Source organism: Mobula hypostoma, chromosome 1 (assembly GCF_963921235.1).
Source record: "Mobula hypostoma chromosome 1, sMobHyp1.1, whole genome shotgun sequence".
In the NCBI taxonomy this organism is placed as follows: domain Eukaryota; kingdom Metazoa; phylum Chordata; class Chondrichthyes; order Myliobatiformes; family Myliobatidae; genus Mobula; species Mobula hypostoma.
The window spans coordinates 245,847,856-245,862,840 of record NC_086097.1 but is presented as its reverse complement, the minus strand read 5'-3'; the positions used below and the strand labels follow the sequence as shown (position 1 = coordinate 245,862,840).

The following is a 14,985-nucleotide window of genomic DNA, read 5'->3' as shown; positions in this document are numbered from 1 at the left end:
GGATTCCAACATCTGCACTCGTTTGTGATGAATAACATTACAATGTTCAGTAAGTTTCAATGAGATCACACCTCATTGTTCTAAACTCCAGTGAGAACAGCAGGGATGAACTGAATCATAGCATTGTCAGAATGTTCTTGGGTGGGAAGTGTGGGAGCACAGGATGTGGTGTCTTTAGTCGGGCTGTAGCATGGTCCAGAACATTCCATCTAATTTTTTTTTACAGTTGTGCGGACCAACCATTGCTCTGAGCAGGAAAGTTTTACAGAGCCTGAAAATTGCATGGCATTTTAAACACTTTGTTGGTAATATGCATACTCTGAATATTTAGAATGAAATTGAAAAATCACACACTTTTGATTTTATTTATTAATCAAAGATATAGTGAAGTACAGTACAACCAAGAAAATCTTCCATGTTCCACAAACTTTTAAACTTGGACGACATCCATGTTCAGCAGGCAGGCGGTTTATTAACCATGTGCTACCAACTTCCATTCTGTTCTTATTGTTACAATTTTTTAACAATGTTGTAACTTGAAACACTGACTCTGTAAATGTAAAAAACTCTAAAATGTTTCGAAGTCTGTGATACATTTTTATTTAGAACATTTTTGGATTATGTTCATTAACACAATTAACTACAGGGTAGTTCACAATTAACATAGATTTCAAAATTATATTAGCATAATTCCAAAGTTATAATAACATAATTTCAAAATTGTATTAACATTATATAAAAGAAAATTCCAGCTGTGTGGCAACAAAGGCTATGTGCATGGGAGCATTTTAGCTACAGCGAGGCCATGCACCTGCACAGCTTAGAGGGAACAGTGGTCCAGAATGTTACCTTCTTTAGCAACACATTTGTAATAATTTAGGTATGTGTTACGCATTCTTTATCATCCTAAATTATTATGTTACCACTTTCAGGGAGCTGGAAACTTACACGTGAGGAAGAACTTCTCCACTCAGAGGGTAGTGAGAATGCAGAACGAGCTGCCAGCGGAAGTGGTGGATGTGGGTGTGAGAGAAATTTGGATAGATGGATGGATGGGGTACGGAGGGCTATGGTCTGTTTGCACATTGATAGGACTATGAAGACCAATATTTCAGCATGGACTAGATGGGCCGAAGTGCCTGCTTCTGTGCTGTAATGTATGACTCTGTGACTGACAGCTGTAGTACTGAGAGTAACTGCAGATGGTAGTGAAACCTGGAATGAATTGCCAGGGGAAGTCGGCGGGTTGGGCACAAAGTTCAAAGTAACTGTATTATCAAAGTACATATATATCATCATATACAACCCTGAGATTCATTTTCTTGTAGGCATTCACAGTAAAGGCAAGAAACACAACAGAATCAATGATTGACTGCACCCAACGGGACAGATAATAACCAATATGCAAAAACAGAGGGATATGGGAATACAGGTCCATAATTCTTTGAAAGTGGCGTCACAGGTAGAGAGGGTTGTAAAGGAAGATTTGGCTCAACGACCTTCACAAATCAACATATTGAGTAGAGATGGGATCTTATGTTGAAATTGTACGAGACATTGGTAAGGCCTGATGTGGAGTATTGTGTGCAGTTTTGGTCACCTACCTACAGGGAAGATATTAGTAAAATTGAAAAAGTGCAGAGAAAATTTACAAAATTGTTGCCGGGACTTAAGGACCTGAATTATAAGGGAAGGTTGGATAGGTTGGGACTTTTATTCACTGGGGTGTAGGAGAATGAGAGGAGATTTGATTACCCTCAGCTTTATCGCTCAATGCAAAATTATGAGGGAGAAAATGCAAGCACTGAGGTTGGCTGAGACTCGAGGTAGAGGGTTAAGGGTGAGAGGTGAAACATCTAAGGGGGAATCTTCTTCACTCAGAGGATCATGAGAGTGTGGAACGAGCTGCCAGTAGAAGTGGTGGGTGACTTCAATGCTTAAGCAAGGTTTGGATAGGTATTTGGATGGGAGGGGTATGGAGGGCTCTGGTCCTGGTCAATGGGACTACACAGAACGAGTTAGCATGGACTAAATGGGCTGAAGGGCCTGTTTCCATGCTGTAGGGCTCTATGACTCCTCTCCACGGTAAATACAGTTCAGAAAAGTTCATTTGGAATTGCCTATGGATCCTCACTGATCCATTGATCTTTCCCTGGATACCCTTAGGGTATTCACACAATCTCTTGGATTCCACTTTGCCGTGTCCCCTTCTCGCCCTCTGGAATGTTTGCTCCTTAAAGTGCTGTATCAGAGTAACTGCGAAGCTAGGTCTTACAGAAGGCAAGTCAGAGCACGTTGGTTAAATAGCAAATCATAGCAGAAACTGTAGGCAGAAGCACACGATGAAGGCAATCTGTGGTAATATTTATTCTGTTTGTTAGTTAGCGATACAGCCCGGAGTGGGCCCTTCTGGCCCTTCGAGCCATGCTGTCCCAGCACCCCCCAGCAAACCCAATTAACGCTAACCTAATCACAGGCAATTGACAGTGATCACGAGTACAGAGACTCCCTACAGAACGGCGCCGCGATTGAACTCTGAACTCCAGAACGTCCCGGCCTGTAAAAGCGGCTAACCTTTCCTATTAACGTCTCCTACGCTGATGTTAATGCTGTTAGCAATCACATGTAAAATCCAAGTTGGGGTTATTTCAGACATCACACACAAAGTGCTGGAGGAACTCAGCAGGTCGGGCAGCATCTGTGGACAGCACTGGGTCCTGATGACGGATCTCAGCTCAGAACATCACCTCATTATTCATTTCCGCCGATGCTGTCTGACCTGTTCCTCTGGCACTTTGTGTTTTACTCTGGACTTCCTGCAGAATCTTATGTGTTGATTATTTTAGGCTTCACTGATATCTTGTAAATATTTCAAATGAGATGGAGAGAAAATTAAAAGGTTTCATCTTTTCTGTGTGTTATGTTCCAATCTCCATTTTATTTACTGGACATTTAATTCCATAACACTGTTTTCTTTCAGTCATATGCCATTGAAAATCTTTTATCTTCCCAAGAGCAGCTCCTCAGACCCAAGAAGGGTGACTGGTGTTTTAATGAAGGTCTGACTATGTCCGTGTGTGTCTGTGTGTGTGGGAAGGAGAGAGGAAAAGCTGGTTTTGCTGTTGTTGTGTTCTGTGCCATTCTGCCGAGCATTGTGGGTATGCTATGTCGGCATTGGAATGTGTGGCGACACTTGTGGGCTGCCTCCAGCACACCCTCAGCTGTGTTAATTGTTCGCACAAATGACGCATTTCACTCTATGTTTCGATGTACACGTGACAAATAAACCTGGAACTGAATCTGAAAGGTGTACAAGATCTGACTGGTTTGGATAGAGTAGAGGGTAAAATAATCCCGGGATTAGATGGTTCAAGGATTATACAGAACAGGAGTGAATTTATAGACCAAATATGCAAAGTGATGCAAAGGAATACAGTGCAGAGAGTAGCAGTCAACAGGAATACTTCTAATCTGTGTGCGATTGGAGCTTGTGATTTACATTCTGATGATGTGTTTTTGGGACGACTGAGCAATCTGGTGCTTTTGCTGTCTCTGGGGGAATATGATGAGTTTGAGAGCAAGATTGAAGTGTTATCTATAAATTTGCTGATACAACCATTGTTGGCAGAATCTCAGATGGTGATGAAAGGAAGTACAGGAGTGAGATATACCAGCTGGTTGAGTGGTGTCGCAGCAACAACCTGGCACTCAATGTCAGTAAGACCAAAGAGCTGATTGTGGACTTCAGGAAGGGTAAGACAAGGGAACACAAACTAATCCTCATAGAGGGATCAGGAGTGGAGAGAGTGAGCAATTTCAAGTTCCTGGGTGTCAAGATTTCTGAGGATCTAACCTGATCCTAACATATCGATGCAGTTATAAAGGCAAGACAGCAGCTATACTTCATTAGGTGTTTGAGGAAATTTGGTTTGTCATCTAAACACTCAAAAACTTCTACAGATGCACCATGGGGAACATTGTGGCAGGCTACATCACTGTCTGGTATTGGGGGGGGGGGTGCATACTGCACAGGATTGAAAGAAGCTATAGGGAGTTGTAAAATTAGTCAGCTCTGTCTTGGGTACTAGCCTCCATAGTTTCCAGGACATCTTCAAGGAGCGATGCCTCAGAAAGGTGGCGTCCATCACTAAGGACGCCAACACCCAAGACATGCACTGTTCTCATTCTTATAGTCAGGAAGGAGGTACAGAAGCCTGAAGACACACACTCAGTGATTCAGGAACAGCTTCTTCCCCTCTGCCATCTGATTCCTAAATGGACAATGATTCCATGAACACTACCTCACTTTTATTATGACTGTTTTTGCACTATTTTTAATTTAACTATTTAACACTTACTGTAATTGATTTACTTACTTATTTTTTCTATATTATCATGTATTGCATTGTACTGCTGCCGCAAAGTTAACAAATTTCATGCCATATGCCAGCGATATTAAACCTGATTCTGAATCTGAGTATACGGCCGAAAGGCAGAGCGTAAACACAGAATTGAGTCCATTACTCCTTGGCAATGAAAGTTTTGAGTAAGATTAAAATCAATAAGGATGAGAGCAGAAGGTGAGCAGACGTTCACCGCCCGCCTGAGTTTGCCCAGTCTCCTCCCCCTTGCTTGCGCTGCGGGAGGGAGGTGCAGGAGTCTTGGATTTTGGGCGAGGTTTGATTGGCAAAGCTTGTGGCGGTGGGCTCTTTTTTAGAGGACCCTGTGGTTCACACTCCACATGTTTCTGGATTCTGGTTACTCTTTTCCCACTATTTTGCGTGACTTGATCGGGATGCTTCAGCACGGTCTGGCTCCGCTGTCTGCAGTCAATGAACAACACAGCTGTAAACTGAACTGAATCGAACAAAACTGATCACCCCAAGACCATTTCGAGGACTGTGGTTTTATGTTTAATACTCTGTGTGTTTTTTGCTTGCTTTTGGCCATTTGCGCAATTTTTTCTTTTTTTCGCGTGTTGTGTGCTTGATGTTTTCTTCAAATGGATTCCATGGTATTTCTGTTTTGTGCAGCCTGCATACTGTATTTATATTTTGATAATAAATGTACTTAGAATCTCAATCTTTGACAGTAAGGATGATTAATTGCTTACTGTCTGTTATGCCGCTGGTGTTTAGGCTACCAATGAAGGTCCTCCATCTCTCTCTGTCCTTGGCCATTTTCTCTATTATTTCCCCAGGTATAGTTCAGGGTCCTCATTTCTGCCTCTACGATATGGCACCAAGCTGTCTTTTGTCTCCTATGTTTCCTCCGTCCTTCAGGGATCCAGTGAAATGTGGCCTTGATGATGGTGTTGGCCTCTCTTCTCATCACATTCTCAATCCATCCCCAACTTTTCCTAATGATGATTGTGCCCATGTCCTCTTGGTGACACTGAAGGAGCAGGGTGCTTTTGGAGAGCTTTCTTGGCCAGAAGATACAGAAGATCTTCCAGAGGCTCACAGTGTGGAGTGACAACAGCTCGTCAAAGTTGTTCGCAGTCATGCACCAACGTCCTGACCCGCAGAAGAGTGTGGACAGAACAGACTCTGGTACAGCTTCACCTGGTGTGGATGCTGTACTTGGATCATCCCCACACGTTGCTCATTGATCTGAAGATGCTCCTAATGAGCCTGCACTGGAGTTGTCCCTTGTCCCACCATCCTGCTGAACGATGCTGCCCAGGTAGGTGAACCTGCTGGTGCTGGGAAAGGCAACGTCGTATGCCTTGACAGGAAGAGAATACTCTACACAGAGTCTCCTTAATGTAATCTTTTACTGTAAATGTTGTTCCACTTCTCAAAAGCACCGTTTAATTTTATTTCCAATCCAAAAAAGAGTAGATGTAAGGATGATAGAAATAAAATTAGGCAATGTTTTTGAAAAGTGGACGGACATTTACAGGAAAATAATTTGCAGGGACCCGAGCAATGGTCTTGATAGGGCTGCTCTGCTGGGATTCACTGCAGATCTACTGGGCTAAATGGTCTCTTCCGCTGCCATAAAAATTCTGTGACTATTGTTGGTAGAAAATCAGATGGTGATGAGGAGGTGCACAGTGGTGAGGCAGATCACACAATTGATTGGTGTTGCAATAGTAATCCCGCACTCAACATCAGCGAGATCAAGGAATCGATTTGTGGACCTCGGGAAGGGGAAGCCAGGAGAACACACACTAGTCCTCATCAAGGGTGAGCAGCTTCACGTTCCTGGGCATCAACATCTCAGAGGACCTGTCCTGGGCAATCACCAGTGGCTTTATTTTGCGAGGAGTTTGAGGAGACTGAAGACTGACAGATTTCTACTGATGTATGACGGAGAGCTTTCCGACTGGTTGCATCATTGCTCGGTATGGAAGCTGCAATGGACAGGATTGAAAACAGCTGCAGAGGACTGTGGACTCTGCCAGGCTCCATTATGGGCACAGTACCCCCCCTCACCCCATCAACGAGGCCATCGAGAAGGCAAGATCCACACCACAAGGACATGCCCCTCTTCTTGTTACTACCACAGGAGCATGGTCCTGGAAAGACCATGATCGCCCACGTTGTATAATGATGATGATGATATTATTGTGTTTATTGAGCCTGAGTAACAATTATTTCATTCTCCTTCACACTTGTACTGGAAATAACATTAAACAAACTTGTACCTTGAATAAGCCCTGGATGGGTCCATGATCTGCAGCAGTGAAAAACCGAAAAAACATTTTGTGACACAATGGCATGGGACTGATGTCTCCCTCAACGTCTCTACTGCAATAATAGCATCAACACAAGAAAAGTGCGGAATGATCTTTAAGTAACTTTAATGAAATAGCTTGCATTAATACATCACTGTCCCAGTCCTTCGATTGGCTGCTGACACATTACAACCAATGGAATAATAATAACCAAAGGTTCATGAGAACGGTTCTGGGAATGAAAGTGTTAATGTGTGAGGAGGGGTTGATGGCTCTGGGCCTGTACTCTTGGGAGTTTAGAAGAATGAAAGGGGAATTAAGAACTTAAAAGTACTGCAGGTCTACCTCATCAGCGAGTTGTTCGTTGGCAGAGGAACTGCAGGAGTTCGATTTGGTGTGGATGGTGGTGCTGCCTGCGTCAGAGAGGCGCCCGTGCTCGTAGGCGGCGTGCAGTCTAATAGCGAGTGATTGTCTTAGTTGCTTTGCTTGTGATCTCAAGACTGTTGGGACACTGGTAGTGCAGAATGCCGCGAGTGGCCGGTTTACTGGCGAAACAGTGGGAGAGCAGTGTGGCCTGTCATAGCAAGGCCAGGAACTCAAGCCGTGGTGTCACCTGTTTGCAGCGTCCAGGAGCGTCAGTGCTGGAAGCAGTGTGGCGTGGCGTCAAGGCTGGTGTCGGTGCTGCCCTCTAGTAACTGCTCAGTGGAACACCTGCTATATTGTGTTTGACTGCAGACTGCTGTAATATCCATGGACTCAGGGACTTGAACCATACTCTTTGTGTGTGTGACTGTACATTTCTGCTATCTTATATGTGCTATATGTGCTTTGTGCTGTGCATGACTGTTGGTACTGTGTTTTGTACCTTGGCCCCAGAGTAACGCAGTTTCGTTTGGCTGTATTCATGGGTATGCATGCGTGGTTGAATGACAATTAAGCTTGAAGTTGAATCTCATTGAAACCTATTAAATATCTAAAGGCCTAACCAGAGTGGATGTGGACAGGATGTTTCATATAGTAGGGAGTTTAGGACCAGAGGGCACCACTTCAGAATAGAAGGACATCCCTTTAGAACAGAGATGAGGAGAAATTTCTTTAGCCACAGGGTGGTGAATCTGTGGATTTCATTACACAGACAGATGTGGAGGCCAATTCATTGGGTATATTTAAAGCTGGGTTGATAGGTTCTTGATTAGTAAGGCTTCAATGGCTTTGGGGACCAGGTAAGAGAGTAGGGTTAAGAGGAATAATGAAATTAGCCATGATGGAATGCAGGAGCAGTCTTGATTGGCCGAATAGCCAACTTGTGCTCCCATGCCTTATGGGACATTGAAGTGCAGTATCTGGTCAGCTGTAGGAGGGAAGGTTAGAGGACTATTACATCAAAAACTTTTAAAGTTTATTTTTGCCCCAGGCAGTTAATCTGATCACTCACTCGAATTAACAACCCCCAAACCCCTCTATCAAATACCTTGGTCACTGCACTGTAAACACTTTAAACCACTTCCTGTAACAGGGGTTCCTTGTTATACAATGGACCCCTACCATTAGCCGAGGAGTCTATGGACCCAGGCTGGGAACCCCTGTTCAATAATGTTTTAAATACATACAGTACTAGTATTTATGTGTTATGCATATTTTAGTTCATGCCCCTACTTTAACCTCTAACTTATTTTTCATAGATTTCTTTATTCTTTAGAATTTTCAGATGTATTTTTTGTTGCATGGCACAAATTGTCCCCAGCAAATTCTGAAAAATGTATATGGCAAATAAAGTTGATCCTTGATCCTGGAGTAGGTTCAAAGGTTGGCAAGTTAGGGGCCGATGGCCTGTACTGTGCTGTAACGTTCTATGTTCTCTGTTTATAACAAGAAAATTTCTTCTGATGACAAAAACCAATCTAATCATTTACTCCTAACCAGCCAATCTTTAAGTTATCAATATGCAAACTTATTCTTCGCTGTAGAAACCTCATGTTCCTGTGTTTTCAAAGTGGAAATCAAAACTAAAGGTTTCTGCTTACAAAAGACAACTTGGCAAAAAAAATAAGAATGAGAGGTTTATTAAAATTGTACAAACTTTTTTGTTCCTTTTTTTGCACAACAGCTAAGTAGTTTCCAAAGCGAAAGATGTTTACGTACACGGCTACAGGATTGGGTTTGAGTGAAAGGCATGTCCACAACTTCTTGGTGGTGCTCAGAGAGCCAACACCAGTGAAGTTCAGAACGGCCTTTCTATTTCTACGTGAAGGTATTTACATTAACGGGATTACATTTTGTTAATGCTTTCACCAAAAAAAATCTAAAAAAATACTGAAAAGTATTGAAAGTACAGTGTGTATTTTACAAGATGAACTACAATGGTGAAGATATTTAAATCAGTTAAACAATAAGCTTTAATGCACAATTCCTAAACTGCCTGTGAGATCTCAAACAGGAAATATTAAATGATGGAGTGCTAACCGCTTAACATCAAGCACAACTATCAAGTCAAAATTTTGGCAGTATTGTTGGTCCCGATATGTAAAACTGACACAAAAATAAGGCACATACCTTATAAACATTCAGCAAATAACATGCCGCTTTTTTGTAAAGCACAACCAATATGTTCTACTATGCTATCCTAGAAATGATCACGTCTACTTTAGAATGCATACAGTGCTAAAGAGCCAAACAAACTCTAAAATAAATGTTCTAAAACTAGTACTGGTCTCCATATGGCTTTCCTGACAAAAAACAACATAACAAAAAAAGACCAAAAACAATAAAAATGTTCCATTCAACAGTCAGTAAAAATACTCAAGCATTCTGGCCGCAAAGCCTTTGCATCTCCTCTAACACTTCCCGTAGGTCAACAAAACAGGATATATCAACCTTAAGACCTACCTGAGTCAAAGACTTCTCTTGCCTTCGACTGAGAAGCCAATCCTATTTGTCAATAGCAACGCACACACACACACAGACACAGAATGCTGGAGGAACTCAGCAGGTCAGGCAGCATCCGTGGGAATGAACAAACAGTTTCGGGCCGAGGCCTTCTTCAGGACTGGATATTTGTCAATAGTTTCACAAAGGCATTCACTCATTTAAAAAAAAAATACCCTAAAGTGAAATGTCTTCCTGTGAAAATGTTGACATTGGACAAAATACACTAAAGTTGTGGTCATTACAACAATTACAAGAAACAGTGCTTATGTTTGGCCTCATTTAATGTTCTAAGCATGCATATTAAACATTTACCTTAGCTCTTCATTCAGTAAACAGAGCGATAAACAAATTCTAACTTAAAATACTGATGCTGTTCAATTTTTTAAAAATGTCAGCAGAAGACACATTCTCCCAAGCATGGTGTACGGGGACACCTGAATTCGTACACCTTTGATCCCGTATCAGGAGTTCAATGGAACCCATCCCTCGGTTGGGATGGAATAGTTACAACGTACATAGGTGGCTAAAGAAGAGAAAACACCCTGCCCATTATCTGGATGGTTACGGCATAACCGTTAAGAATTTGCTTTCTTCTGCAAGTGACGTCAGCAAGGAGCTCATGTCACCGATGGCCATGTTTGTGGTGTTGACGGGCATGCTATGGAATGTGAGAGATGTGCGTGGGGTATTGAGGCGGGAAGAAGTCTGGGAGAGATTCTGCAGAATGCTTGGACTCAGTGCTCCTGAAATTAAGCTCCCATGGTCTTCGTCGTCTAGGATTGCGTCAAAGTCGATCTGTACAGTGTCTAGGTGGCTGACGTCCATGGTGCTCGTTACTTGATTGGAACCCGGAGAGAGCAGCTCTGAAGACTTGGCATGGCTGGCCTGCTGCAGCGGGCAGTTCGCCTCCTGAGCTGTGAACGCGACACTCTGCGGTTTGAAGGGAGAGTTCTGGTCGTAACCTTGCCGGCTGTAGTGCTGCAAGTGGGAGCAGGGGTTGTTCAGCAGCTGCGGCAGCTCCTGCATCTCGGTCTTAACGCTGGCCATCCTGTACAGCTGGTTAATGTCGCCGGGATGGGGGGGCACTCGATTTGTGGGCAGGCTTGGCTGCTTGCTGGCATTGCAAGTTGTAAACATTTGGTGACCCCTCGCTGCATTTGACCCAAACTGCTGATTCCCCGGATTTCGGGAACTGTGCGGCCCCAGGAATACAGCTGATTGAGGTGGCTGGCTGCCAAATACTCTGCTGCCCGGATCACCGACGCTTGCCTGAGCAGAGCCATTCATGCCGCGGAAACGCAACGCTTCCGTTACTGGCTGGCAGACCACCTGCTGACACTGGGTGAAATTCTGCACCGTCGCATTTCTGCTTTGAGCTCCGCAGGCCACCTTTGCGGTCTGATGCCGCGGGGCCAGTGAGGAGTACGTGGGCGCCTCTTGACCGTGACCCATCTGCAAGCTGTCCGACTCCATCTCAGGGTTCGGCAGGCTGGCAGCGTAAGGGAACTCCCCAGATGCAGCGAGCAACATCTGCCGGTTCAGGTTTTGGCCGTGTTGGTGACCCTTGCCCATCTGGGGGCTCACGATCTTCATGTTCCGTGGGGTTCCCCACGGAACCATCTCCATACACTGTTGGAAGCTGCTTGGCGGGGACGCGAACGCATTCTGCTGAGCTGCCGGGAGGCTCTGTGGAGGACTGGTCGTGCTGGCAAAGACTCCAGGCGCCCGACTCTGCGGCAGGCTTCCCGCGGGCCGATATCTGTTCTTCTGTTTCTGAGGCGGCACGTCAACACTCCCTGAGCTGACTTCGTTCCACTGAATGGGCAGATCGTCCTTACTGGGCTCCGGGTTCACCTGCGGGCTGTGGAACTGCTGGGCGGTGGCCTGAACCTGGTCGAAGGAGGGCACGCCGGCCATGCGGTCCTGCTGCCTTTCGCCAGACGGCACATTCGGCAGGTGCTCAAAGACGTCCAGGCTCGACACGTTCATTTCATTCCGGAGGTGGCTGCCCACCTTACTTTGCGAGCTGATGTACTGAACCACATCGTCCGGCAGGAAGTCCTCATCCAGGTGGCTGTAGGCCTCCTGAAGAACATTCTCGCTGATGCTAGGTGGGCAAGGGGAGTAGGCGGTGCGGTGGAGGCTCCCATCCGAGCGAGTGTAGTTCTGAAGGCTGAAGTTACGCCGTTCCGTTGTTGGCAGAGCTGGGGCAGGGTTAACGTTATTGAGACTGTTGTGGCGGGGCACGGGGGGTGCCGGGAACGGCTCAGCCACACCTCGCACAGGGTCGCTGGCTCTTCGTATTCCATTGCCTGGCACGTCGTTGGGCAGCAGGGGCCTCCTGCTGAATCCATTAGATGCCCCGTCGCTGCACCTCCGGGCAGCGTTTATCTGAGGCAGGGGGAATATCTCCGTGTCCCGGCAGTCGCCCAGCAGGGCCATCCGCGCCTTCAGGCTCATGCGCTCCATGTTCGGCAGTGGGGTGGGTGGGGGGCCGCCCGTGGCGGCGGCGTACTTGGCCTTCAGGCGGTAGTGCTGCACTGGAGTCAGGCTCAGTAGCCCGGGCAAGCCGCCGCACTGGCTGGCCTCGCTCGACCGCCTGGATGCATCCGTCGAGATGGGGTCGTACGAATCCGTGACGCTTGGGTTGCTCGGCCGGCCTTCGGCCTGGGACACCTCGCTGGACCTCCTGCTCGAGAGGTACGGTGAAATTCCGGACGACCTGCGGCTGCTCAGGTAAGCTGAGCTAATGGTGCTGGTGGTGCTGTCTCGCCTCTCCGTCGCCTTACTGAGCGTCACGACGTCTGCATTCAGCAGTTCATTTCTACTTGGCAGGATAGTCATGGATCCCCCATCAATTGAGCTGTCCAGCTGAGAGCCTGGGTTTCAATGGAAAACTCAATTAGCAATTAGAACAGGAAACTATTTTACAGTTAATCTGAGAGAGAGACAAAGACTTCAAAGTGCAGTTACAAGATGTAAAGATTAGTTTCTTTTTCAGCCACACGGACATTGAAATATACGGTGATCCACATCTTTTGCATCAATCAAATTATTGTGCTGGGGGAACTCCGCAAGCCACACCATGCTTCCGGCAAGATTAGCTTTGTTTGCTCTAAGTACATTGAAACATACAGAGAAATGCATCGTTTGCATCAAATTAAATCAGTGAGGATGCACTGGGGGCAGCCTGCAAGTGTTGCCATGCTTCCCACACCAAGATAGCATGTCCACAACTTACTATCAGACCGTACGATATAGGAGCTGAATTAGGCCATTCGGCCCATCGAGTCTGCTCTACCATTTCATCATGGCTGATCAATTTCCCTCTTAGCCCCAATCTCCTGTCTTCTCCCTGTATCCCTCGTGCCCTGACTAATCAAGAATTTATCAACCTCGGCCTTAAACATACCCAATGGCCTGGCCTCTACAGCTGCCTGTGGCAACGCATTCCGCAAATTCATCACTCTCTGGCTAAAGAAATTCCTCCTCATCTCCGTTCTAAAAGGATGCCCCTCTATTCTGAGGCTGTGTCCTCTGGTCTTAGACTCCCCCACCACAGGAAACATCCTCTCCACATCCACTCTATTGAGGCCTTTCACCATTCCATAGGTTACTGACCTTACCTGTCCATCTTTGGAATTGGGAAGGAAATTCCACATGGTAACAAGGAGAACATACAAACTCCTTAAAGTCAGCGGTGGGAATTGAACCAAGATCTTACGGCTCAACCAAGATCTCGATCCAGCAGTCCAATATCCACTCTCATCTCTGTTACTCTGACTATATCTGAAAACATTTTAGTATTCTCTTTTATAGTATTGGCTAGCTTACCTTCATATTTCATCATTTCTCTCTTTATGGCTTTTTTCATTGCCTTCTTTTGGTTTTTAAAAGCTTCCCAATCCTAATTTTTGCTATATTATATGCCCTCTCTTTAGTTTTTATGCTGTCTTTGACTTCCCTTGTCAGTCAGGATTGCTTCATGCTCCCCTTAGAATACTTCTTCATCTTTGGGATGTATCTACCCTGCACCTTCCGAATTTCCCCCAGAAACCCCATCCATCGCTGTTCTGGTGACATCCCTGCTAGTGTCTCCTTGCAATCAACTCTGGCCAGCTCCTCACTCATGCCTCTGCAATTCCCTTTACTCCACTGTAATATATCTGACTTTTATCTTCTTCCCCTCAAACTGCAGGGTGAATTCTATCATATTTTGATAGAATTATCATATTTTGATCACTGCCTTGTAAAGATTCTTTTTCCTAATCAAATCTGGGCCATTACACAACACTCAATCCAGAATTGCCGTTCCCCTCATTGGCTCAACCAAAGCTGCTCTAAAAATCCATCTCGTAAGCATTCTACAAATTCCCTCTCTTGGGATCCAGTGCCAACCGGATTTCCCCAATCTACCTCCATATTGAAATTCCCCATGATTACTGCAACATTAGCCTTTTGACATGCCTTTTCTATCTCCCATTGTAATCTGTACTCTACATCCTGGCTACTGTTCAGAAGCCTGTAAATAACTCCCATCAGGGTCCTTTTACCCTTGAACTTTCTTAACACTACCCACAACTTCTACATCTTCTGATCCTATGTCATCTCTTTCTAAGGATTTAATTTCATTTTTTACCAACAGAGACAGCCCAACCCTTGCTGCCTACCTGCCTGTCCTTTCGATACAATGTGTATCCTTGGATATTAAACTCCCAACTATAACCTTCTTTCAGCCACAATTCAGTGACACCCACAAAGTTATAACTGCCTATCTCTATCTGCGCTATAAGATCATCTACCTTATTCTGTATACTGTGTGCATTCAAATTTAATACCTTCAGGCCTGCATTCATCACCCTTTTTGATTTTGACCCCTTGATGCACTTTAACTCATTCCACTGACTTCAATCTTGCCCTATCATCCGTCTGTCCTTCCTCACAGACTCACGACACAATGGATCTGTTTGTATGCCAACAGCCCCATCCTCAGCCCTATCACCCCGGTTCCCATCCCCCTGCCAAATTAGTTTAAATCCTCTATGAAGAATTTGAAGGTATCGACAATCATCTTGAATGTTACAATGAAAATGAAGATTTGGAGGATGCAATCTTCGAAAGCATTGTCTGAAGGCAGTCCTTTATCTTCAGCAGCTGTCCGTGCTGATTTTGTTCATCTGCAATGAATCACTCAGAGTGCAGAAACGAGCTGCCGGTGAACGTGGTGGATGCAGGTTTGATTGTAACAGATAATGAAAGTTTGGATAGGTACATGGATGGGGGGGTGGTATGGAGGGTGGGTTGAGGGAACTAGGCCTGCTGTCTGTCTGTAAGGAGTTGTACATACTCCCTCTGTCCACGTGGGTTTCCTCCAG

General features: G+C 45.2%; 1 protein-coding gene and 1 long non-coding RNA gene across 2 annotated transcripts in view; one reads left to right on the top strand and one right to left on the bottom strand.

Moving 5' to 3' along the window:
* Nucleotides 1-14,985, top strand: part of LOC134356093 (uncharacterized) — a 150,297-nt gene that overhangs the window by 31,435 nt on the left and 103,877 nt on the right. The gene's annotated exons all lie outside the window — the stretch shown is intronic.
* The window catches only part of LOC134356082 (transcriptional activator GLI3-like), a 471,736-nt gene continuing 465,186 nt past the window's right edge, over nt 8,436-14,985 (bottom strand). The window contains exon 15 of the mRNA XM_063066656.1: nt 8,436-12,489. Coding sequence (XP_062922726.1) covers nt 10,172-12,489 — 2,318 coding nt within the window. The 3' untranslated portion in view covers nt 8,436-10,171. The remainder of the gene's footprint in view (nt 12,490-14,985) is intronic.